Raw genomic sequence first — 21,991 nt, 5'->3', positions numbered from 1 at the left:
AAAAGACACGTCGTCTTCCAATAGTGGCATCAACCATTGGAAAGAGGAAAGAGCTAAACCAATGGTCGGCAAACTCATTAGTCCACAGAGCCAAGTATCAATAGTACAACGATTGACATTTCTTTGGAGAGACACATTAAAAAAAAAAAAAAAAAAAAAAAAATATATATATATATATATATATATATATATATATATATATATATATATATATATATAATTGATTTTTTTACAGAGAGGAAGGGAGAAGGATACAGAGTTAGAAACATCCATGAGAGAGAGACATGGATCAGCTGCCTCCTGCACAACCCCCACTGGGGATGTGCCTGCAACCAAGGTACATGCCCTGACCGGAATCGAACCTGGGACCTTCCAGTCCGCAGGCCGACGCTCTATCCACTGAGCCAGTGTTTCCCAAAGTGTGGTGCGCGTACCCCCAGGGGTACGGGAAGAGTTTGGTGGGGGTACGCGTTGCACCGGAGTTTGGTGGGGATATGCACTGCACCTAATTCTACATTCTCATGAGTACGAGGGGTACTCAGCGTTACGAAAATTACAGAAGGGGTACACACATGTCAAAAGTTTGAGCCAAACCGGTTTTGGTGAGAGCCAAATTTTTTAAACTTAAAACTTCTTCTAACGCCACTTCTTCAAAAATAGACTCGCCCAGGCCGCGGTATCTTGTGGAAGAGCCACACTCAAGGGGCCAAAGAGCCGCACGTGGCTCGCGAGCCGCCGTTTGCCCACCGCGGAGCTAGGATGACCAAATAAGCTACATAGTAAACGCGAACTCTACTAACGGGCTCTCCACGAGAGAACCTGGTGCTCTGAGCATGTCTCCTAGGGGCTCTGACCTTGGTGAGGAGGTCTGGGAAGCCTTCCCCAGAGGAAGTGACCATGGCCGTGAGAGATGAACGATGATGAGTAAGGACTCAAGCAGCATTCCAGGCCCTGTGAAACCAGTCGGCATGGCACCTACAAGCGGGCGGAAGTAGGCCAGGGTGGCTAGCCGAGGACACTGGGGACAAGGTTGGAATGGAAGGAGGGGTCAGACCATGAAGGTGTTAGACCCTAGTTGGGATTGCACCTTTATCTCCTGAATGGCTTGGGGGGAACCTGTCAAAGGTTTACAAGCCACAGGAGACGAGAGCAGCTTTATGTCTTGAAAGGGTCCCTAGAGTTAAAAAGCAGAAAGTGTATTGGGGGAGGGGAAGGAGTGAGGTGGGGGGGGGGGGCCCAAGCAGTCTCCCGGGCATCAGATGGTGGCTCCTGCGACCAGGGCGGTGACAGAAAGCAGGCTCCTGGAGACGGGAAGTCAACGGCACAGGACCTGGTGACAACTCGGACCTGTGGCACGGCTCCCGGGTTTTTCTGTTTGGCCAGGACCTTTCCAAATTCAGGCTCGTGCAGACCTGACATAACTGATTCTCCGAAGAAATATCCCTCTCCGTGACCCTTTCCCTATTCACGGAGCACCTATTCATATGTCGTTATTCACATGTCATTCTGGCCTGCTGGTGGCACGGGAATGAGCGAGACCATGTCCGTCACGGAGCTGGAGCCTGTGGGTGCCAGAAAGCCTGCTTCATGTGAAACCCGCTCAAGCACAATGAAAACTGAACTTAAAGGACAGGCCCTGGCCAGTGTGGCTCAGTAGTTTTGGGCACCATCCCTTGTATATAAAGGTTGCCTGTTGGATTCCAGCTCAGGTCACCTGCCCAGGTTTCGGGCTTGATCCCCGGTAGAGGGGTACACAGATTTGATGGATGTTTCTCTCCCTCCCTCGCCCTCTCTCACTAAAAATCAATGAAAAACGAAAACCAAAGACCATGAACTGTGGGAAGAGTAAGAATGTCTAGCCGAAACCGGTTTGGCTCAGTGGACAGAGCGTTGATCTGCGGACTGAAAGGTCCCAGGTTCGATTCCCGTCAAGGGCATGTGCTTTGGTTGCGGGCACATCCCCGGTAGGGGGTGTACAAGAGGCAGCTGATGGATGATTCTCTCTCATCGATATTTTTAACTCTCTCAGTCTTCCTATCTGTAAAAAAAAAAAAAAAATATATATATATATATATATATATATATATATATATTTAAAAAACCATACTTAAAAAAAATGAGCAGGTTACTAACTTAAAAAAAAGTCTAAAAAAAAATGTAAATGAGGTCTGTTTTCCTTCTTTTAAAAAAAGTGCTTTACAACGCCCCTCCCTCCCAGGAATCAGTGGGATAGGCAGGAATGTGTCAGTCTGGGAGAGGGGACTCCCAGGTCAGATCAGAGCTGAGGCCTCATTCCTTGGGCTCAGGTTTCCGAATCCAAGAGGGGAGCTCCTTTTTTTTTTTTTACTTTTCATCCCATCCCCCCTTTATTTTTGCCTCGCTTCACCGCCCCCCTCCCTCTCACATCTTTTTCTTGGCTGAACCCAGGCAGGGCGATCAGGATTTTTCCTCCTGACCTGTCACGGAGGCGAACAGCCCCAGGTGCGTATTTGGGAAGCTCAGGCCAGCGCTCCATAGGGGAACTTGGAACCCAGGGGGGTCCAAAAGGCTGGCCTGCATTCACCGGGCTTAGCGTCTGCCTCTTCATTTGGGAAGCTTAGTTACAGGAATGCCTTTGGCCCGCCGTCTCCATGACATTGGTTTTGGTCTCCCATTTAGCTGGTCTTGAACAGAACCTCACAAACAGGACTTGGGGGTCCATGTTCTTTCGTTTTCATTATGCACAAGCTTGTTTTTTTTTTGTTTTTGTTTTTTGTGAGATTACATTGGAAAGCTCGATTCCCAGGGTGACTCTGGGGATGTGATCATGTGATCTGACTTAGGTAAACCTTGTGGAGCTGGGACCATTTCCCCCAGCTCTTCGGAGAAACGCCCACTCTGATCTGTCAGAAAGGAGATGTGTGCCCTTGATTCTGCCGTTATTTCCCCGTGACCAGCCCAACAACAGAAAACACCCACATCTGGACGCAATAGTCAGTTGACATTATTTATCAAAATAAATTTATTAAAAGTATGCAAAGACCACTTCAAAGGTTAGCTGCCTTCAGGACATGTTTTTGGCACTCACAACGGACGCTACTCCCTACACAATAATAGCACTCACTCCGGTTCCCACCGAGGGGCGGTAAAAACACAGGCCGTGTCAGCTGTCAGGGTCCCGAGACCACAGGGGACCGGAGATCTGCAGTCACGAGCACATGGATATGCTTGCACATAGTAAACACGTTAACATCACTTTAGTACAAAAAAACGAACTACAACTAAAACCACTGTGTGGCAACAGGGACCGACGTTGGGAAAGATGTACAGCCAGCGACTTAGGGCCCACAGGGATCCCAGACCCCATTGATTTCAAAAATGCTTTTTGGACCAATAAGTATTTCATCCTTCTCTTTCCATCCCAGGTTCCCGCCCTTCCCGAGGGAGACACCTCCCCGGATCAGACCACGCGTTCCCCGTGTGTGTGTGCTGTACAGTCACGGACACGGAGGCCACCCCGGGGCAAGCCTCTCCTGAGCTGGGGCTGCCAGCTCCCCAGGGCGCTCCCCAACTCTGAGTCAACAGTTCTGAGTGACGTCTCCCCAACACCCAGGCTGCAGTCAAGGTCAGTCCTCTGGGGAAGGTCACGGCCTTTCCCCCTCGGGGACAAAGTGAAAAGTCCTCCACGCCAGGGGGGGTCGCTGTTTATCTCATGTGGCGTGGGCCTCCTCGGCGATCTGGGGCTTTTTACACAGATCCTGGTAGAAGGCCGACTCCAGGAACCGGGGGTAGGAGTTGTTCTCCATGAGGCTGTACACCCTCTTCTGGGCTGTCGCAAAGCAGCCGCTCGTAGCCTCTTGGATGTTCTGGGCAATGAGCGTTTTGGTTTGAAAGTCTATGTTTATCTGAAACGATCCAACAGAGAGAAGTGCTTTATTCCATATTCAGAGCTAAGAGGTTTGAGTCTTATTTAATGTTTGAAAACCAACAACACTCCCCCTCCCCCCCAACTGTAACATCTGATTAGCTTCTCCCGCCTAGCCACTGAAGAAACTTAGTTCAAAGCCTGGGTTAGAGGAAGCACATTGCTCCCATTCCCATCCCCCTTTTAAGATTTCTCTGCAACGCTTTGGTTTCTTTTTGGTGCTAAAAATGTTCAAAATATGCTTAACACGGGGATTTTTCCTTTTCTTACCTCTTTGGGGGCCTCTTTTTCTATGAAGTCCGTGTAGATCTTCTTCGCTTTTGAGGACAGCTTTTGGGGTGATTTGGTTTTCTTAAAGTCTTCGCAGGCCAGCCAGAATTCGATGTTTTCTTCACAGAATTCCGATTTCAGAAAAGCCCTGAAGGCAGCAAGACCATCTGAAAGGGAAGGCACGCAGAGTGTGAATTAAGTGACCAAATAATCCCTTATCTTTTCCCCCCTACGTCTCCCAGTCCCCTGCCCCCATATGTTATTATTTCTATATAAAAGCAATATCTTAGATTGCACTCAAAGCTTGTAATCCTCAGGATTTAGCTCCTTCAAGACGTAAGAAGCCAGTGGGCAAAATGCTCAAGTTGGCAAGCCACTCCGAAGATATAAATACTGGGCTTCGCTGTCAATGCAAATATTTATAGGGAGCCGTGCCTCTTGCAAACAGCGCGTGTGCAATGGAAAAGCTGAGTCAACCTCAACAAAGAGCAACTGCCGCTGTAAATTATTTAGGCTCGTTTTCCCCACCACCACCTGGAACGAATCAACCCTGCACGGCCACGGTTCAGCGCTGGGGAACAGAGGAGAAACAGGGGCCTCGTGTGGCAGTGCTTGTCCAGCCGCTGTCCCTGTCGTGTGGACACGACCTCGCTAGACCCTGGGGACGCCTGAGGCGGATGACATTCAAGTGGCCGACTTACATTTGCTGGCGAGCAGCTCATCGAAGGCTTCCGACCACAGCTGTGCCTCCTCGGGGGAAGGCCTGCAAGAGAAGAGAAGGTGCAGGTGAGCTAAGGCACCCAGGAATCCCACTCCCTGTTCCCACAAGGCAGACAGCGCACCGGCTTTGCCAAGAACAAGACCTCCAGCTCACCTGATGTAGGTTTGCTGTTTGCTCTTCTTGCCGGTGGTCTTGGACTTCTCAGGAGAGGAGGAGTGTTGCAAGAAGTAGCTCAAGCGAGCCTTCCAATCTTTTAACCTGCAAAGGAAGGAGGAGAAAAGATTCACTAAAGTGGCAACAGTTGAAATTGCTACTGCAGCTGATGGCGTTTTTTTGTTTTTTTTTTTTACTAAAGCCTCCCAGGAAATAGAGACAAACTGAAGTGAGATAAAACAAGAACTCTTTTTTAAGTGCCTTATTTAGTCCCTGCACTTCTGTGTTGAGCACAATTGGTTTCTTTCATCTGCCTGAACATACCTATTAGTTTTGTGTCTAAGGGAAGGACCACCTAAATGACTAGGGTCGTTTAATACATTTAGTTTGCACAGTTCAAAAGGCAGATGGCATTTCTGGCCCGAAAAAGGCAGCCGTTTTTTTTTTTTCCTGCAACGTTAATTATAATCCCTGGACATTTCACACTTGAAATGCCAGTGGAACTGGCCTGAACCAGTAACGCTCATGTCCTTTCTGCCCTCTGAGGGGAAGGCTCTGGACCAGCCAGAGCTGGTACAAGGAGGGGTGTGTGACCGACTCTCCCACCCCCTGCTACAACGCTCATCCGAAGCAGATGATCCACTACATTACCAAGTTAAAAAGGAAAAAGAAGAAGAAGAAAAAAAGAAAGAAGTGGATTTAAAAAAGAATATATCCAGAGCAGCAAAAATATCTCCATGCCTGCCGCTATGGAAGCTGCTCAGAACTTAAAAATGCAACATACAAACGAAGGGGATGCGCTTAGACGCAGCAGGGGGACAAAAAGCCAACCCCCAATTTCTCACCCGCCTCTCCCACCGCATAGGAATCAAGAAATTTCTTCAATTCCTCAACTCTGTCTTCCCGAGAGCCCTTCGCTCATGCATCAAAGCACAGACCACACGGATTTAACCTCACTTAGCCAATTAAAGTTTTGCACATAAGGTTTTTTTTTTTTTTTCCCCCCCTGCAGAGACGCAGCCTGCATAGTTTCCTATTGTCAAAGCCGAGCCTCTAGGCATCCGGGGAGCTCGGGGTTTGCATCCTGCAGCAAACGCGGGGAGCTCGGGCGGGGATTGCGGAGGGGGAAAGAAGGCGGTACTCACAAGGTGCGCTTCATCTTCTCCCGCTTCTCCTCGCTCTTGGGGCTGCTGCCAGAGCTCTTGTCCATGGATCCGCAGTCGTGGTGGACGGCCAGGAACATGGCACTTTGCATTCTAGTCCTGCCTGCCGCCCGGGCCGCTGCTGCCGCTGCTGCGTGCGGCGGCCGAGCCCGCGGCCGTATTTATAACGCGCGGAGGGCTCGCGCGGGGGCGGGGCTCACGACGCCGGCCACGCCCCCGCGCGGCGCTGATTGGCCGCCCGCGGACGGGCCAGGGGGCGGGCCGGCGCCGGCCCTGGGCGGTCACGTTCGCCCGCCCGGAGGGTCCTGCAGGCGGCGGTGGCGGCGGCGGCGCGGGCTCCGGGCGCCCTCGGGCGGGCGGGACGCCGTGGGCCGGCCGCGGCCGGTGCGGGTGCAGACAGACCGGGACCTCTCCGGGAGCTCCCGCCTTGGCCGGCGACCTTGGCCGAGGCCTGGCGGCCGGGCGTGGTCAAGGGCTGTGCCTGCTGCGAACTTGGCTGCAGGCCCTGCAGGGGGTGGAGGGGGATGAGGGAGCTCGTGCTTCCCTCCCCTCCCCTCCCCTCCCTTCCCCTACCCCGTGTGCATGCTCCAGACCCCAAAGTGGGGGAGGAGGAGTCCCCGCAGGGAAAGGCTGCACACTGCGAACCCAAGGCTGTCGCCTTTTTTAAAAAAATATATTTTATTGATTATTTACAGAGAGGAAGAGAGAGGGATAGAGAGCTAGAAACATCTATGAGAGAGAATCATCCAGCAGCTGCATTTTGCACACCTCCTCCTGGGGATGTGCCCGCAGCAACCAAGGTACAATACATGCCCTTGACTGGAATCGAACCTGGGACCTTTCAGTCCGCAGGCCGATGCTCTATCCACTAAGCCAAACCGGTTTAGGCTATCGCCTTTATTTCGATTTAACATTGTCTCCTCAGGAGGGAGACCCTCTCCTGTTCCCCTGCCTGTCTGTCACCCCATTTCATTAGCGGAGGGATGCAGGGAATGGGAGGAGGCACAGGGACAGCAGGGGGCAGGGGGCGTGTGACCTCCTGCAGCGGGGAACACGTTGGGCACAGAACAGGAGCAAGTGACGGATCAGACGGTGTGCATTTTGTTCACCGATGGACACGTGGCTGGGTCTGCCTGCTGGGCTCGGCCTTATGAAGCTCAGCAAGTCCTTGGCTGCCTCTTCCCAGAGCAGAAACCACAGGATCTCCTGATGATGACAGAGGTGGAGGAACATACGGAGACCTCGCTGCTGCAATGCACCAGCATCATCATTCCCGGTTAGGATGCATGCAAGGCAGCAGGAGTTCCTCCATGAGGTGGTGGGTTTAGAATTTACCAGAACACTTAACCGGCAAAAAAAAAAAAAAAAAAAAAAAAAAAAAAAAAAAAAAAAAGGGAGGGGAGGAGAGGGGAAAGGAGAAAGAGGTTTCCTTTGAATTAAGTTTGATGTGTTCATTCTTCAAAGATCATCTCTGCTGTAGCAGCCTTTCCGTGGTTTGATTGGTTAAGGCCAAATAGCTTGCTAACCTCCACCACGAAATGCTTCGGTTTCCGATAACGTTTATTAGGACCCAATCAGTGGAATATTGACGTGGCTTTTCCCATCCAGCAGCGTCCAGGCAGACAATAAAGCTAGCGGCTGCACATCTCCCTGCTTTACGAGAGAACGGCTCAAAGACGATCGGAACTAGCTTAGCCTATTCTGAGGGTGAGCTGCCAGTAGCTGGAGCTCCAGGTCTGACTGGGAGGGTGAAATCTGCAGCTATTACTGGAGGAGAGCCTCGTGCTGCGCTATGGGAAGGAACACCATGTAGATCTCAGGAATAAGCAGCGTACCGTGTCTGCGTGACATGTAAGAACACCGGTTTTGTGAAGCACACCCTCCTCATCTCTAAAAAAGAACGCTGCTCAGGACTTCCTGCGTCCATTTGCACTTCCCGATGATTCAATGCCTATTTATTAAACACTCACCAATAAAAACCTCCGTGTATTTTTCACATAACACATAGGAGGGCGGGCCTCTCGCAGCGGAGAAGGCCCGCGGTTCTGAGAAAGAGGCGGCAGGGAGAGAGCTGGACTTGGGTCAGGGCACAGACTGGAGTGTCGGCTTAATCCCCAAGTGCTAAGTGATGCTGGGACAATCCCATCACACCTCCCGGAGTCCCAGTTTCTCGCCTGTGCTAAGAGTAATGAGTCTCGAGGAGGAAACTGGTTTGGCTCAGTGGATAGAGCATCGGTCTGCGGACTGAAAGGTCCCAGGTTCGATTCCGGTCAAGGGCATGTACCTTGGTTGCAGGCACATCCCCAGTAGGGGATGTGCAGGAGGCAGCTGATCGATGTTTCTCTCTCATCGATCGATGTTTCTCTCTCATCTCTAGCTCTCTATCCCCCTCTCTTCCTTTCTGTAAAAAATCAATAAAATATATTAAAAAAAAAAAAAAAGAGTAATGAGTCTTTCCCGCCAACCTCCTTGTCTCTTAACCGGACTCTGATGTGAAAGGCCCCTGTAAGGGCTAAAGTATCATGCAGAACCTTGTTGGTCAGTTGTGTGTGTGAGAAAGGAACTCTGGGGAAGCATAGCTGCTCGAGGTAGAAACATCATTCAAGGATTACCTTGGGCTGAAACTGGTTTGGCTCAGTGGATAGAGCGTCGTCCTGCGGACTGAAAGGTCCCAGGTTCGATTCTGGTCAAGGGCATGTACCTTGGTTGAGGGCACATCCCCGGTGAGGGGTGTGCAGGAGGCAGCTGATCGATGATTTTCTCTCATTGATGTTTCTAACTCTCCCTCTCCCTTCTTCTCTGTAAAAAAACCAATAAAATATATATTTTTTAAAAAGGATTAACTGGGAGTTCCTTAGGTTAGACACGTGACAAGCTAATGTAGCAAGATAATGTCGCTGAGCATTATGGACTGTCAAGCGGTAGAGCCATGTGACTTATCATTTCTGTACCTAAGGGCAATTGCAAGAGTTAAGCCAATATCCTCTGCAGACTAAGAAAACTCTTTGTCAAAAAGTTGTCATATCGCCGTCGTGTATAAAGACAGGCCGACTTATATGTAAAGTGGACGCTACAGCTCTTGACGAGTTCCCTTTGCTTGTTTTTTTTTTTTTCTTGCAACTGGCTTTTAGGTAAATGGGCTTGTTCAATACTGAAATGACACATATTTTCCATCCTGTGTCCGAGAAGGAAACAATGCAATCCCTTGTAAATCTTGCACAGCTTGCAAGTGGCCTGATGAATTAACCTTAGGTTTTTCCATGTTGAATCTATTCTGCCCTCTGCTGGACATGTTGATGGTGGAGGTTCTCAGGGTGGTTCTTGAACTTAAAAAGAATATATATATATATATATATATATATATATATATATAGCCAAAGCCAGTTTGGCTCAGTGGGTAGAGCGTCAGCCTGTGGACTGAAAGGTCTGGGTTTGATTCCGGTCAAGGGCATGTACAATACCTTGGTTGCAGGCACATCTCCAGTGGGGGGTGTGCAAGAGGCAGCCGATCGGTGATTCTCTCCCATCGATGTTTCTACCTCTCTATCCCTCTCTCTTCCTTACTGTAAAAAAATAAATAAAAATTAAAAAAAATTATATATATATATATATATATATATATATATATAGTCTCGCTACTCAGTGTGTGTGTGTGTGTGTGTGTGTGAGTGAAAATCATGAGGTCCCATTCCTGGAGCTGTTCTTTTTATTCTCTCCTCTTGTAAATGTGAAATAAATTGCTCTGTAAGCCCTGCAGTGCTGTACACATCATGTATTCCTAAGAATAGTTTTCTTTTTATTACATGGACGTTAGAGAAAGTATCTAAGTATCTTCTGGGATCTATTGACACTCAAGGAAGCAGTGTGGAGACTCGGTTACGCCCGAAGGAAAAGGGCTCTTTCCTTTGGTGAGTGTTTCCTTTGTCCGCGTCTCCTCGGGGGCAGGTCTGATTGGCTGACATCCCATCCGCGGCTCCCATGGTGTGTCTGGTTATTTCGGGCCTGAGGTGACAGCGGTGAATTGTCACGATGCACACGCCTTCGGGGAGCAGAGCCGGGGAAGGCTGAGCTGGGCTGTGGGGCTGGGGGCCGGGCGATGCTGCTTGTCCATCTCGCTTGTGACCGAGCAGCTGCTGGTTGCTGCCCTCTGAGGAGATGGCTTACTACCGTGTTTCCCCAAAAATAAGACATCCTCCGAAAATAAGACCTACTTACAGGTTTCCTTCTGAGTGACATATAAGGCATCCCCCTGAAAATAAGGCCCCCTGCTAGACTAAACATGAGAGATTTGGTCCACTGATTCTGAAAGAAATGGAGTCACAAGAAATTCACCAGGAAATTCAGGAATTGGATTGTTAGGATGATGTTCCAGAAGATGATGACATGATTGTCATTGAATAAATGAGTACATTCTTTTTTTTTTTTTTTTAAATACATTTTATTGATTTTGTACAGAGAGGAAGGGAGAGAGATAGAGAGTTAGAAACATCGATGAGAGAGAGTCATCGATCAGCTGCTTCTTGCACACCCCCTACTGGGGATATGCCCGCAACCAAGGTACATGCCCTTGACCGGAATCGAACCCGGGACCCTTCAGTCCCCAAGCCGACGCTCTATCCATTGAGCCAAACCGGTCCCGGCTAAATGAGTACATTCTTGATACTGTAGGATTCACAGTTTGTCTGGTTTGTGTTGACAACTACCGTACCACCGTACCGTACACAGGTAATACATTTCCTTTATTTTCATTTAACAATAAATGTGTACCGTATTCTTCTTCATGGAAAAATCAGACATCCCCTGAAAATAAGGCCTAGCGCATCTTTGGGAGCAAAAATTAATATAAGACATTGTCTTATTTTCGGGGAAACAGGGTATCGCCGGCCACTCTGTCTGTCCTTGTTTCTGCTACCCGCAAAGTACAAAATAAGCAACATTTATTGAAGCTCCCTCACTGCCTGCCGGCAGAGTTTCGTTTGGATCCTCACAGCAGCCTTCTGAGGTCGGAATAGGGTGTCCTTGCTGCCTGATAACTCTCCATTCTCCTCCCCGCCTTGCCTGCCCAGAGATGGAGAAGCCATCAGAATCGAACGTACCCACTAAAGTATTGAAAACCAGTCCGTTCTCCCCTCCACAGCCCTTCCCCACATACTGTTACTCTTACTGATGAGCGCTCACTAACATACAATGCCAATGGAACGCAAAGCCACACAGCAAAAGGTGCAAGCCATCCAGAATTTCTGACCCAGACTTTCGTGGCCTGGCCCCTAAAGCATTGGGGTTGAGCACGTGGGTAGGGTTCACTTTGCTCCTTGAGACCTGGCTCTGCTAGTCTGCCTTTCCGAAATACATTTTGGAAAATTTTGGTATGTGTGTTGTTATATAATTGAGCGTAGGCATAAACATGGGCCAGATTTTTATCCTCCCTGGTCCCCCAGGCTTTCACGGAATGAGAGTCAGGCTCCCGGAACATTATGCCAGTGATTTTTGACCGATACATGCTCCTGGGGTTAGAGAAACAGAAGTGTAGCTACTTAAGCTACTGAGAGTCCTTAAAAATGGAGGGCGGCCTCAGGTTTATAAATGCTGGCGGCTGTGGCACGTTATTCACAGGCCCCAATGCCCACTCTTGCTTTTTTTTTTTTTTTTTTTTTAATTTCTTTAGCTTTTACATTCACATTGTTAATAGCATCTCATTTTTTTAATATAGGATTTTGCAGTTTGAGAGTGTTTTTCACATGCATTATATTTTTCTGTCACAAAGCTATGCAAAGGAGCAAAGGGGAATAGCATTTGTCTATGCTTTATAAGTGAGGGCCTGAGATTAGTGTGATGTCGAGTAGTTCAGATGAGGTAATCCAGGGCTAGAATAACTTTCTGACCTTCTGGTTAAGACCTTTTACTACTTCCCAAAACAAACAAGGAGACTAAGAAAGCAACAAGGAAAAGAAGGAAGGACAACATGTGACAGGGATTAGAGACCAATCATGTGCTCAATACCCCAAGTAAGAAGGTAATTTTTCTTTTTAATATATTTTATTGATTTTTTACAGAGGAGGAGAGAGAAATAGAGAGCCAGAAATGCCGATGAGAGAGAAACATTGACCAGCTGCCTCTTGCACACACCCCCACTGGGGATGTGCCCGCAACCAAGGTACATGCCCTTGACCAGAATCGAACCTGGGACCTTTCAGTCCGCAGACCGACGCTCTACCACTGAGCCAAACCAGTTTCAGCAAGAAGGTCGTTTTTCAATTGCTTTGCGTAATATATTTTCAGAGTAGATTCTTTAAATCCATCTTTACATTCTCTGTATGAGGAGCGGCAACACATCTCTATTTTATAAAGGAAGAAATTATAGAAAATCAAGGTAGACACACTAGGAAAATCCATTGGCAAATTAAATGGAATAGTCACGTGTCCATAATTAGACAATGACTAAAATAATTAACCTAAGTGGAATTGCTCAGACTAATGCCCCATTTACCCGGAGCAGCTTTTAAAATCTTTTCAACACTGTGTTTTATCATAATTTTTTTTTCTTTCAAATTGGTTGGTTAGCTATGATAAATCAGCACAGTTGCTGTACTTTTCTCTTTGGGGAAAATTATGCATGGCCCTAGGCATTCAGTTAAAAAAAAAAAAAAAGTAAGTTAGACACAAAACAGGACAATACCAGCCAGAGGAGGCCATAAGTCTGGGGCTGATTGGCAACTGATTTTGCACCGATTGCTTCTTAAATTCAAAATCAGTGACATATTTTACTTGCAAGCACAATTCGGGCTCACACATTTTTAAAAATACACATTTTATTGATTTTTTACAGAGATCAAGGGAGAGAGATAGATAGTTAGAAACATCGATAAGAGAGAAACATCGATCAGCTGCCTCCTGCACGCCCCCTACCGGGGATGTGCTCACAACCAAGGCACATGCCTTTGACCAGAATCGAACCTGTGACCCTTCAGTCTGCAAGCCGATGTTCTACCCACTGAGTCAAACCGGTTTCGGTGGCTCACAAATTTTTTTGTGGGGTGCCAGGAGAGGAACACTGATCAACATTTCTGTGAGCTGCCCTTAATTATTCTTTACCTTTAGCTTTTCATGAAAGAGTGGTTTCTTCAGAAAGGTTGCTGACCAACAGTCCCTGCAACAAACCTGGGGTTTTGTTGCAGGCAGTTATTTGAAGTGGAAAGAGCCTGAGGTCCGGACTGATGTTATCCTACAATCCACGTTATATTTAAACCAAATTTATGGACTGAAAAAATGTAGCTTCTGAGCCCCCTCCGTAAGCTCCTGAAATAAATCTGAGCTTTTTTTAGGCACATGTCCTTGTGCTTATCTGAATGACATTTTTTCTGACTCTTGGCACAACTTTTCTGACTTTTCCTGGCGGGTCAGTTGAGAACATACTAAGTAAAGATTCAGGATGGAGAAGACCGTGCCTCTGAAGGCAGCGCCACCTCTTTCTAAGGTGTAATAACAATGTCCAAATCCCTTGAGTGACTTTAAAATAGAAACACGTCTGTGACTTTCTGAGACCTGGTCAGCAGGCCCTCATTCCCCCAGAGCTGGCTCAGCATTGAAGTTCCTCTCCCCCCCACCTCTCCAATATGTTTTATTGTTTTTTTAACAGAGAGGAATGGAGAGGGATAGAGAGTTAGAAACATCGACCAGCTGCCTACTGCACACCCCCCACTGGGGATATGCCTGAAACCAAGGTACATGTCCCTGTCCGGAATCGAACCTGGGACCCTTCAGTCCGAAGGCCAACACTCCATCCACTGAGCCAAACCAGTTAGGGCTGAAGTTCCTCTTTTGCAGGAAAAAAAAACACACGTATAGTAAAACATTGCATTTCTCTGAATAGGACGGATCATGGCTTACATGTGCTGACATCTCACACGTGAGTTATTTTATCAAGTTATTTATTAGGTGTTGGTCACTCATTTAACTCTATGTAGCTGAGCCACCTGCCAGTTATATGAAAGTCACATAAAAGTATAGCACATGCAAATAGGTGAAGCCCATAATACTTGATAATGCTAATAAACTACGTTACTGATGTATTTACTGTAGCATGCTTTTAATCCCTTTCTACTTGTAAAAAAAAAGTTTACTGTGAAACAGTCTGCTATGTTATGAAACAGCAGCCTCATCCATCTCCTTTTTTTTATTAAAAAAGTATTTTTGTTTATTTCAGAGAGGAAGAGGGCCAGAAACATCAATGATTTGAGAGAATCATTAATTAGCTGCCTCCTGCATGCTCCACGCTGGGGATGGAGCCCACAACCTGGGCATGTGCCCTGCCTGGGAATTGAACCGTGACCTCCTGGCTCATAGGTTTGGTGCTTAACCACTGAGCTACCCCGGCTGGGTGCCATCTCCTTTTTATTGGGTCTCCCGATGGCATCATTTCCTCTTGTGCTTGGTTGTCATCTCACGTTGTGTGTACAGTAACGTGTGTGTACCGGCTTGCAACCTGGGAGCAATAGGCTGGACCCGTGCGGCTCTTTGGCCCCTTGAGTGTGGCTCTCCCACAAAATGCCTGCTGTATACCACGGCCTGGGCAAGTCTGTTTTGAAGAAGTGGCGTTAGAAGAAGTTTAAGTTAAAAAAAAAAATTTTTTTTGGCTCAGAAGGAATTGCAATCATTGTACTGTTGATATTTGGCTCTGTTGACTAATGAGTTTGCCGACCACTGGGCTGGACCATACAGCCTATCAGTGTTTCCCAAACTTTTGACATATGTGTACCCCTTCTATAATTTTCGTAACGCTGAGTACCCCTCGTCCTCATGAGAACGTAGAATTAGGCGCCGCTAAGCATGGTGCAGTGCATATCCCCACCAAACTCTGGTGCCACGCGTACCCCCACCAGACTCTCCCCGTGCCCCTGGGGGTACGCGTACCGCACTTTGGGAAACACTGGCCTAGGTGTGCAGTGGGCTGCCATCGAGGTGTGTGTCCGTGTGCGCTGTGATGTCACACACCACACATTCTCAGGTCACGGCCCCACCTGTAAGTGGAGCGTGACCATCAGGGCCTGGTGGCAGCGGCAATGCCTGGGGCTGAGGGTGGAGTTTCGGAGCGAAAAGCAGTGAGACCCTTTGGAGCTCACCCTGACGTGGTCTCTGTCCCATTCTGAACCGAGTACTTCATAGGTCAGAGCAGAGACATCACTCCAAGCGCTGCTTCTCCGCTGAGGTGGGTTTTGTCCCCGGGGGATGTCTGCCAGTGCCTGAGGACACTCTGATCGGCGTGACTGTTCTTAGCTGTTCTTCCCTCTCAGCTTCCCCTCCTGCCCTCCTCCCCTCCTCCCCCCATCCCGTTAGGGTTTGTTCTGTTCAGGGCAGCTCTCCCGCTCTTCCCTAGAAGGTGAGAGACAGGTGGGGAGGTCTGGACGCGCTGTCCTCTCCCGAGATGTAACACCAGTGCGAAGGGGAAGGATGCTCAGGAAACAGTTGGTTCAATTTCCATCGGGAACATTGAGCCTCTTCTGCTGAATATTCTGTCCGTGTATTTTCCCCCAGGAGTCCGACTTCAGAAAAATCCTCCGGAACACAAGCCCGCTGCCCTCCCCTTCAGGAGCTCCCAGTGGGAGGAAGGTGTGGGGAGGGCCCCGAGCTCCTGAGCCCCCAGCCCCCTGTGCCCCCCTCCTCTCCAAGCCCCACCTGGTCCTTAGACTCTAAGAGCACGCAGACTGCCCTGAGGGGTGTGTGTGTGTGTGTGTGTGTGTGGATTTTACTACCGTGTTTCCCCAAAAATAAGACATCCTCCGAAAATAAGACCTACTTACAGAGTGAAATATAAGGCATCCCCCTGAAAATAAGCCCCCCCCCCCCCCCCCCCCACACACACACCTAGGCTAAACATGAGAGATTTGGTCCACTGATTCTGAAAGAAATGGAGTCACAAGAAATTCACCAAGAAATTCAGGAATTGGATTGTTATGATGATGTTCCAGAAGATGATGACATGATTGTCATTGAATAAATGAGTAAATTCTTGATACTGTAGGATTCAGTCTGTCTGGTTTGTGTTGACAACTACCGTACTACCGTACCGTATACAGGTAATACATTTCCTTTATTTTCATTTAACAATAAATGTGTACCGTATTCTTCTTCATGGAAAAATCAGACATCCCCTGAAAATAAGGCCTAGCGCATCTTTGGGAGCAAAAATTAATATAAGACACTGTCTTATTTTCGGGGAAACAGAGTATCATCCTTCCTCTCATGTTCTACCACCTCACTCCCCACTCCATCCTGAAAATCACTGTTCTTACACACGTAGGTAAGCACAACCCTTCTGTGCCCGAAAACACACATCATTCAGATCTTTAGGAATCTATGTTTGTGCAGAGATGCTGAGCTGGGGAACATAGTCTTAGGTACCTCTGGCCCTAGCCGGTTTGGCTCAGTGGATTGAGCATCAGCCTGCGGACTGAAGGGTCTGGGGTTCCATCCATTCAAGGGCACATGCCTGGCTTGTGGGCTTGATCCCCAGAGCAGGGGGGGGGGGGGCGCTGCAGGAGGAGGCAGCCAATCAATGATTTTCTCTCTCATCATTGACGTTTGTATGTCTCTCTTCCTCTCCTTTCCTCTCTGAAATACATTAAAAAAAATGTTTTTGAATCTACATGTCACCCATTGTCCCTGGGCCTCCGTGCTGAGTTCACCTGGGCTCATATTTCTCCAGGAGCACATGTTCTGGTTGTCCCGGGCGACCGCAGAGTGTGTTTCCACTGTCACTGAGGCAGTGCAGGGCCGGATGGCTGGGATTCCAATCATGCTGACTCACTCAGCTAAGGAAGCCGTGTTAGCAATTAACCGACATGCTTGCATTTATGGACTCAGTCAGCCCCGGGGTTTGAGGTGGCAGTTGGAGTTGACGCTCCATTTTTTTCCTGTTCTGCAGATTGTAGTCCATACGCTTCTACCTAATTCAGGGTCCTTCTTGGAGCTGAGGGAGGTAGCTTTTTTTGTTTGTTTGTTTTTTGTTTGTTAATCCTCACCTGAGGACATTCTCCCATCGATTTCCAGAGAGAGTTGCAGGGAGGGGGAGAAGCAGAGAGAGAGAAACATCCATGTGAAAGAGACACATCTGTTGGTTGCCTCTCACAGCACCCTGGCCAGGGTCATGGGTAGAGCCTGCAGCTGAGGGGCACTTGATCGGAATGGAACTGGGACCCCTCAGTCCACGGGTTGGCGCTCCAACCACTGAGCAGAACTGGCTGGGGTGGCACCTTTCTTTAAGCCATAATTCTGATTCCCTCTGGACTTTGTCATCTCAGCACTGATTTCCCACATTCATTGAGGCGGCGGATGACAGTCTGTGTCTCGGCCTCTGGGACTTTCAGGTTCTTTCTGCTCCAACCTTTTTGTCAGACTTAGTCACACAGCACCCATCCATCGCCAGTGGGATCGGAATCCTCAAAATTGCTCACATGTTTGCTGACGGGTCTGTGCCGCTGTTGTTGTATCGTTGCCCCATGATGTTAATCAAGGGGCTCTGTTCACTTCATTTTCTTTTAAAAAATATATATTTTATTGATTTTTTTTTACAGAGAGGAAGAGAGAGGGATAAGAGAGTTAGAAACATCGATCAGCTGCCTCCTGCTCAACTCCCACCGGGAATGTGCCTGCAACCAGGATACATGCCCTTGACCGGAATCGAACCTGGGACCTTTCAGTCTGCAGACAGATGCTCTATCCACTGAGCCAAACCGGTTTCGGCTGTTTACTTCATTTTCTAAGTCACATTAATGTCTCCTCGTCCACAGTTTTGCTTTCTGCAGTTTCAGTGACCCATGGTCAGCGATGGTTTGAAAATATTAGATGGAAACTTCCAGAAAGAAACAAGTCCATAGGTTTCAAATCTGCATTCTAAATTGCAATGCACTCTTGAGTGGTGGGAGGAAATGTAACATCATTTGGCTGGTCCTCCCGGGAAGGGAACTAGCATCCTCAGCCACAGATGCTCTCGGACCTAGAGTCTAGGTCACTCCGTAGCCATCGTGGTTAATCTTGGTTATTAAATCGACTGCAGTGCATGAGTTCACAGGCTTTTGTGCTGAAGAGGACTGGGTTTGATTCTTATATTACTTTGTATCGGCTCTAAAACTCCAGAGGAGTGACTCTGGCGATTCAACATGCCCAAGAGGAGCCGTGAAGTCCTCAACTTGAGGAGGAAAAATAACTTTGCAGAAGTTCCTAAGATTTATGGTTAAGAACCAGTTTTCTCCTTGTGAACTTGCTTTATTCCTAAGTGAGATATCATCCTAGGCGTGTGTGTACAAACAAACATAGAATGCGTTTAGGGCTTGGCGCTCTCTGCGGTTCCAGGCATTCACTGGGGGACTTGGAACGTAGCTCCTGTGGATAAAGGTGGACTGTGGTATTTTTCTTTAGGAATTCTCTTTATTTTTATTTTTTATTATTTTTTTAAATATATTTTTATTGATTTTGTACAGAGAGGAAGGGAGAGAGATAGAGAATTAGAAACATCGATGAGAGAGAGTCATCGATTAGCTGCCTCTTGCACACTCCCTACTGGGATATGCCCGCAACCAAGGTACGTGCCCTTGACCGGAATCGAACCCGGGACCCTTCAGTCCCCAAGCCGACGCTCTATCCATTGAGCCAAACCGGTCTCGGCAGGGATTCTCTTTATTTTGCTATATTTTACAAAAATGGAATCTCTAACCCTACCCGGTTTGGCTCAGTGGATAGAGCGTCAGCCTGCAGACCGAAGGGTCCCTGATTTGACTTGGTCAAAGGCACATATCTCAGTTGTAGGCCCCGTTCCTGGTCTGGGCCCTGGTCTGGGCTTGTGCAGGAGGCAACCAATCGATGTGCTTCTCTCACATCAATATTTCTCTCAGTCTATCCCTCTTTCTTCCATTCTCTCTAAATCAATGGGAAAAAGTCCTCAGATGAGGATTTAAAAAAAAAAAAAAAGGAAAGGAATCTCTATAGTTATTAAAATATAGATTAACCAAAACTTTCTCTTGCCTTTGTCATTATCCTTAGATATTATTCTTACCAAATCCAAACTTGAGAGAGAGTAAGTGTGGTGGTCGGTACTATTCAATACAACTTGTGATGGGGACATTTATGAAGAGAGTGTGCAGGCAGAAGTTCTTACAGTTAGCTTTCGTCTTAGCAGCAGCTTTAGGTAATTGCTGGATGGGATGCCTCCCTCATGCAGGAAAGGGAGGCATAGCAGCCAGGCCTGTGGCTTGCACCGAGAGGGCAGGTGAGCAAGGAGGAGAGTTGGCTGTTTCTCTTAGCGGGGAAATGGCCACATAGTTAGAACATTTAAAAATCATCACAAGAATATTACCATTCATTGTCATGCATTATGTTAGAAGAATTCCGAGTCATGAAAATGACTGTTCTTTCAACGTATTCTGCCAAACCGTTCCACCCAATTGTAGGCCACTATCCCCTAAAAGCCCAACAGGGTCATGCAGCTAAATATTGGGAAATTAAATGAAAAAGATTTAGGGCGGCCACCGGATTCTCTGGAAGCAGTTCCCGTGACAGGTGCCGGCCTGCGACAATGCTTGTGAGCGGTGTTTACCCTCAGGGAACCGAGTGGCTTCCCTAAGCCTTGGCAGAGAACCACGGGTCCTGACATCACGTAGAGTATGCGTTATAAAAACATCGGGGGCCAAGAATCAAAACAGTTTAGACAGATAGCATCTTTGAGACTGCTCAACAATGCTTGTGTTTGAGGATTAGGAGGAAAGGAAGAATGGAACCGGGTCACTGTTGTCTTCCCCCGGCTTCATAAATCTGAGCACAGCTGCCTCACTTGGAAAGTCCTGTGGCAAGAGACAGGGTCAGAGTAAGGCAGACCAGAGGGTGTCTGTGACTGTCGTTTCTGGTAAAAGCGTTGTGAAATCCACTCATCTGAATTCTAGACAGTGTGGCCTGGAAGGCCCTCCTGACACTGTGATCAGAAAACTGCAGAAGATAAAGATAAAAATTATGAACAACAAATACGTAACTATCAACAAGTAAAACTAAAAACCAAGGGAATTAAAAAAATCTGATGAACAATATTAACTGTTGAATATAATAGAATCAGAGGTATGGAAGGGGAGTGGACTGACAATTCTCAGGGAAAAAGGGAGTGGGGGTGTGGGAAGAGACTGAACAAAAACTGTGCACCTATGGATGAGGACAATGCGGGTGGGGAAAGGACAGAGGGTGGGGTGGGAACCTGGTGGAAGGGAGCAATTGAGGGGAGGGAGGAGGAACACATTTGTAATAATCTGAACAATAAAGATTTATTAAAAAAAAAAAGAAAGAAAGAAAGAAGGAAAACTGCAGAACCGCCCAGCTGGTGGTGCACAGTGGTTGAGTGTCAACCCATGGACCAAGAGGTCACCGGTTCCATTCTCAGTCTGGGCATTCTAGACAGTGTATTAGAGTTACAACCCCATCCCCTCAAACACGCTTGGGGATATTTGCTTGTCCGATACCACCTTTCCTATGCTAGTGGTTGGCTGGAGGACTCAATCTCGGGCCAATACTAAAGCTCAGCGGAGGGAGACATGCTCACGGTCTGTCACAGGCTTTTGTGCTGAGGAGGACTGAGCTTGATTCTCAGCAGCCCCTCACTGCTCGCTCAGGTGTCCTGGGCAGGTCGCTGAGCTTCTCTAGGCTCTAGACCTTGAGCTGTTGGAGGAAGATAGCAATGGGTTGCGTGTGGGGATCTAAGAGGTGAACAGGCCCCAAGAATGATGCCAGATTTTTGGTTTGAGCAATTGGAAGGGTGGGGTTGATATCAAGAGAGATGTAAGGGTTTGTGGGGAGGGGGTAGGCTTTGGAAGTGGTTGGGTCTATTGGAGATGATGCCCCTTAGACATCCAAGTGAAGATGTAGGAAGACCATTTTGAAACTATCGCTAAGCACCTGCTGTGAAAGCTGTTCTTTAAAGACTCTGGCTGCTGTGGGAAGACACCTTCATCGGCACAAAGGCAGGTGCTGAGAGTAGCTTATAATACAAGCTGATTTCGTGTCAAATGCTCGGCTCTTTGTGAAGAAAGTGTTGCATAACTGTCCTTACATCTTGTTCTATTATGTGTTAAGATTTTTTGTTGGAGGGCTGCAGAGGGAAAAGGGACTAGCAAGGAGAGCGTTCTCAAGAAAAATAGCTATGACTATTAGTCATCAGGAAGTGACTACATTCCCCATGTGAGAGCCTACAAAGTAAACCGCCATCAGCACGAAATTGCTCTCACAGTGGGTCCCAGTTTCCAAAGAAAGGGGAGAAGTTTTGACACCAGGTAGCCTTCCAGCTCAATTTCCAGCTCTTTCTCTGTTGGACAAAGAAATGAGAACACAAGAGACATGACCCAGAGAATCATTGAGGACACAAAAGCTTGAGATAAAAGGACTTTCTGTGACAGGGCTACATTATCTTTAAACAAAAGGCTTAGAAGGACAAGATATGCCCTCGGGTGCCCTGCCCCTGTATGCAGAGCCTGGCATCTGTCTTAGGGCACAGCAGCCTCACAGCTCGGGGCTTGACAGGTGTCAGGCCCAGTTCCCCTGGGCTGATTAGGTATCGGAGTGGATTAGGTATCGGAGCAATATAGGGTGTCCCCCCAAATGTATACTCACTTTAACAACAGATAGCTGTTAAAGTGAGTATACATTCGTTCTTTTCATATTTAATGCACCAGAATTAATAATTATTGGAAGTGCGCATACATTTTTGGTAACACCTGTATGTATAACCATGGGCAGAAGAAAGGAGGCGAA

General features: G+C 47.8%; 1 protein-coding gene across 1 annotated transcript; it reads right to left on the bottom strand.

The window, feature by feature from the left end:
- Window positions 1-2,983: 2,983 nt before the first annotated feature.
- Window positions 2,984-6,357, bottom strand: RGS2 (regulator of G protein signaling 2). Its single transcript, XM_036453615.2, has 5 exons — window positions 6,194-6,357; window positions 5,049-5,153; window positions 4,876-4,937; window positions 4,175-4,341; window positions 2,984-3,884 (listed from the first exon to the last, which is right to left on the bottom strand). The coding sequence occupies exons 1-5, from the start codon at window positions 6,301-6,303 to the stop codon at window positions 3,690-3,692; spliced, it is 639 nt and encodes a 212-aa protein (XP_036309508.1). The 5' UTR covers window positions 6,304-6,357; the 3' UTR covers window positions 2,984-3,689.
- Window positions 6,358-21,991: the final 15,634 nt, after the last annotated feature.

Source organism: Pipistrellus kuhlii, unplaced genomic scaffold, assembly GCF_014108245.1.
Source record: "Pipistrellus kuhlii isolate mPipKuh1 unplaced genomic scaffold, mPipKuh1.p scaffold_m20_p_25, whole genome shotgun sequence".
Lineage (NCBI taxonomy): Eukaryota > Metazoa > Chordata > Mammalia > Chiroptera > Vespertilionidae > Pipistrellus > Pipistrellus kuhlii.
Note: the sequence above shows the minus strand (reverse complement) of the source record. Positions and strands in the feature narration are given on the sequence as shown.

Coding starts and splice junctions, on each gene's coding strand:
- RGS2 (XM_036453615.2), bottom strand. CDS start 6,303: ATGCAAAGTGCCATGTTCCTGGCCGTCCACCACGACTGCGGATCCATG. Junction 5,154..6,193: donor GAGAAGATGAAGCGCACCTT/GTGAGTACCGCC, acceptor CTTCCTTTGCAG/GTTAAAAGATTGGAAGGCTC. Junction 4,938..5,048: donor AAACAGCAAACCTACATCAG/GTGAGCTGGAGG, acceptor CTTCTCTTGCAG/GCCTTCCCCCGAGGAGGCAC.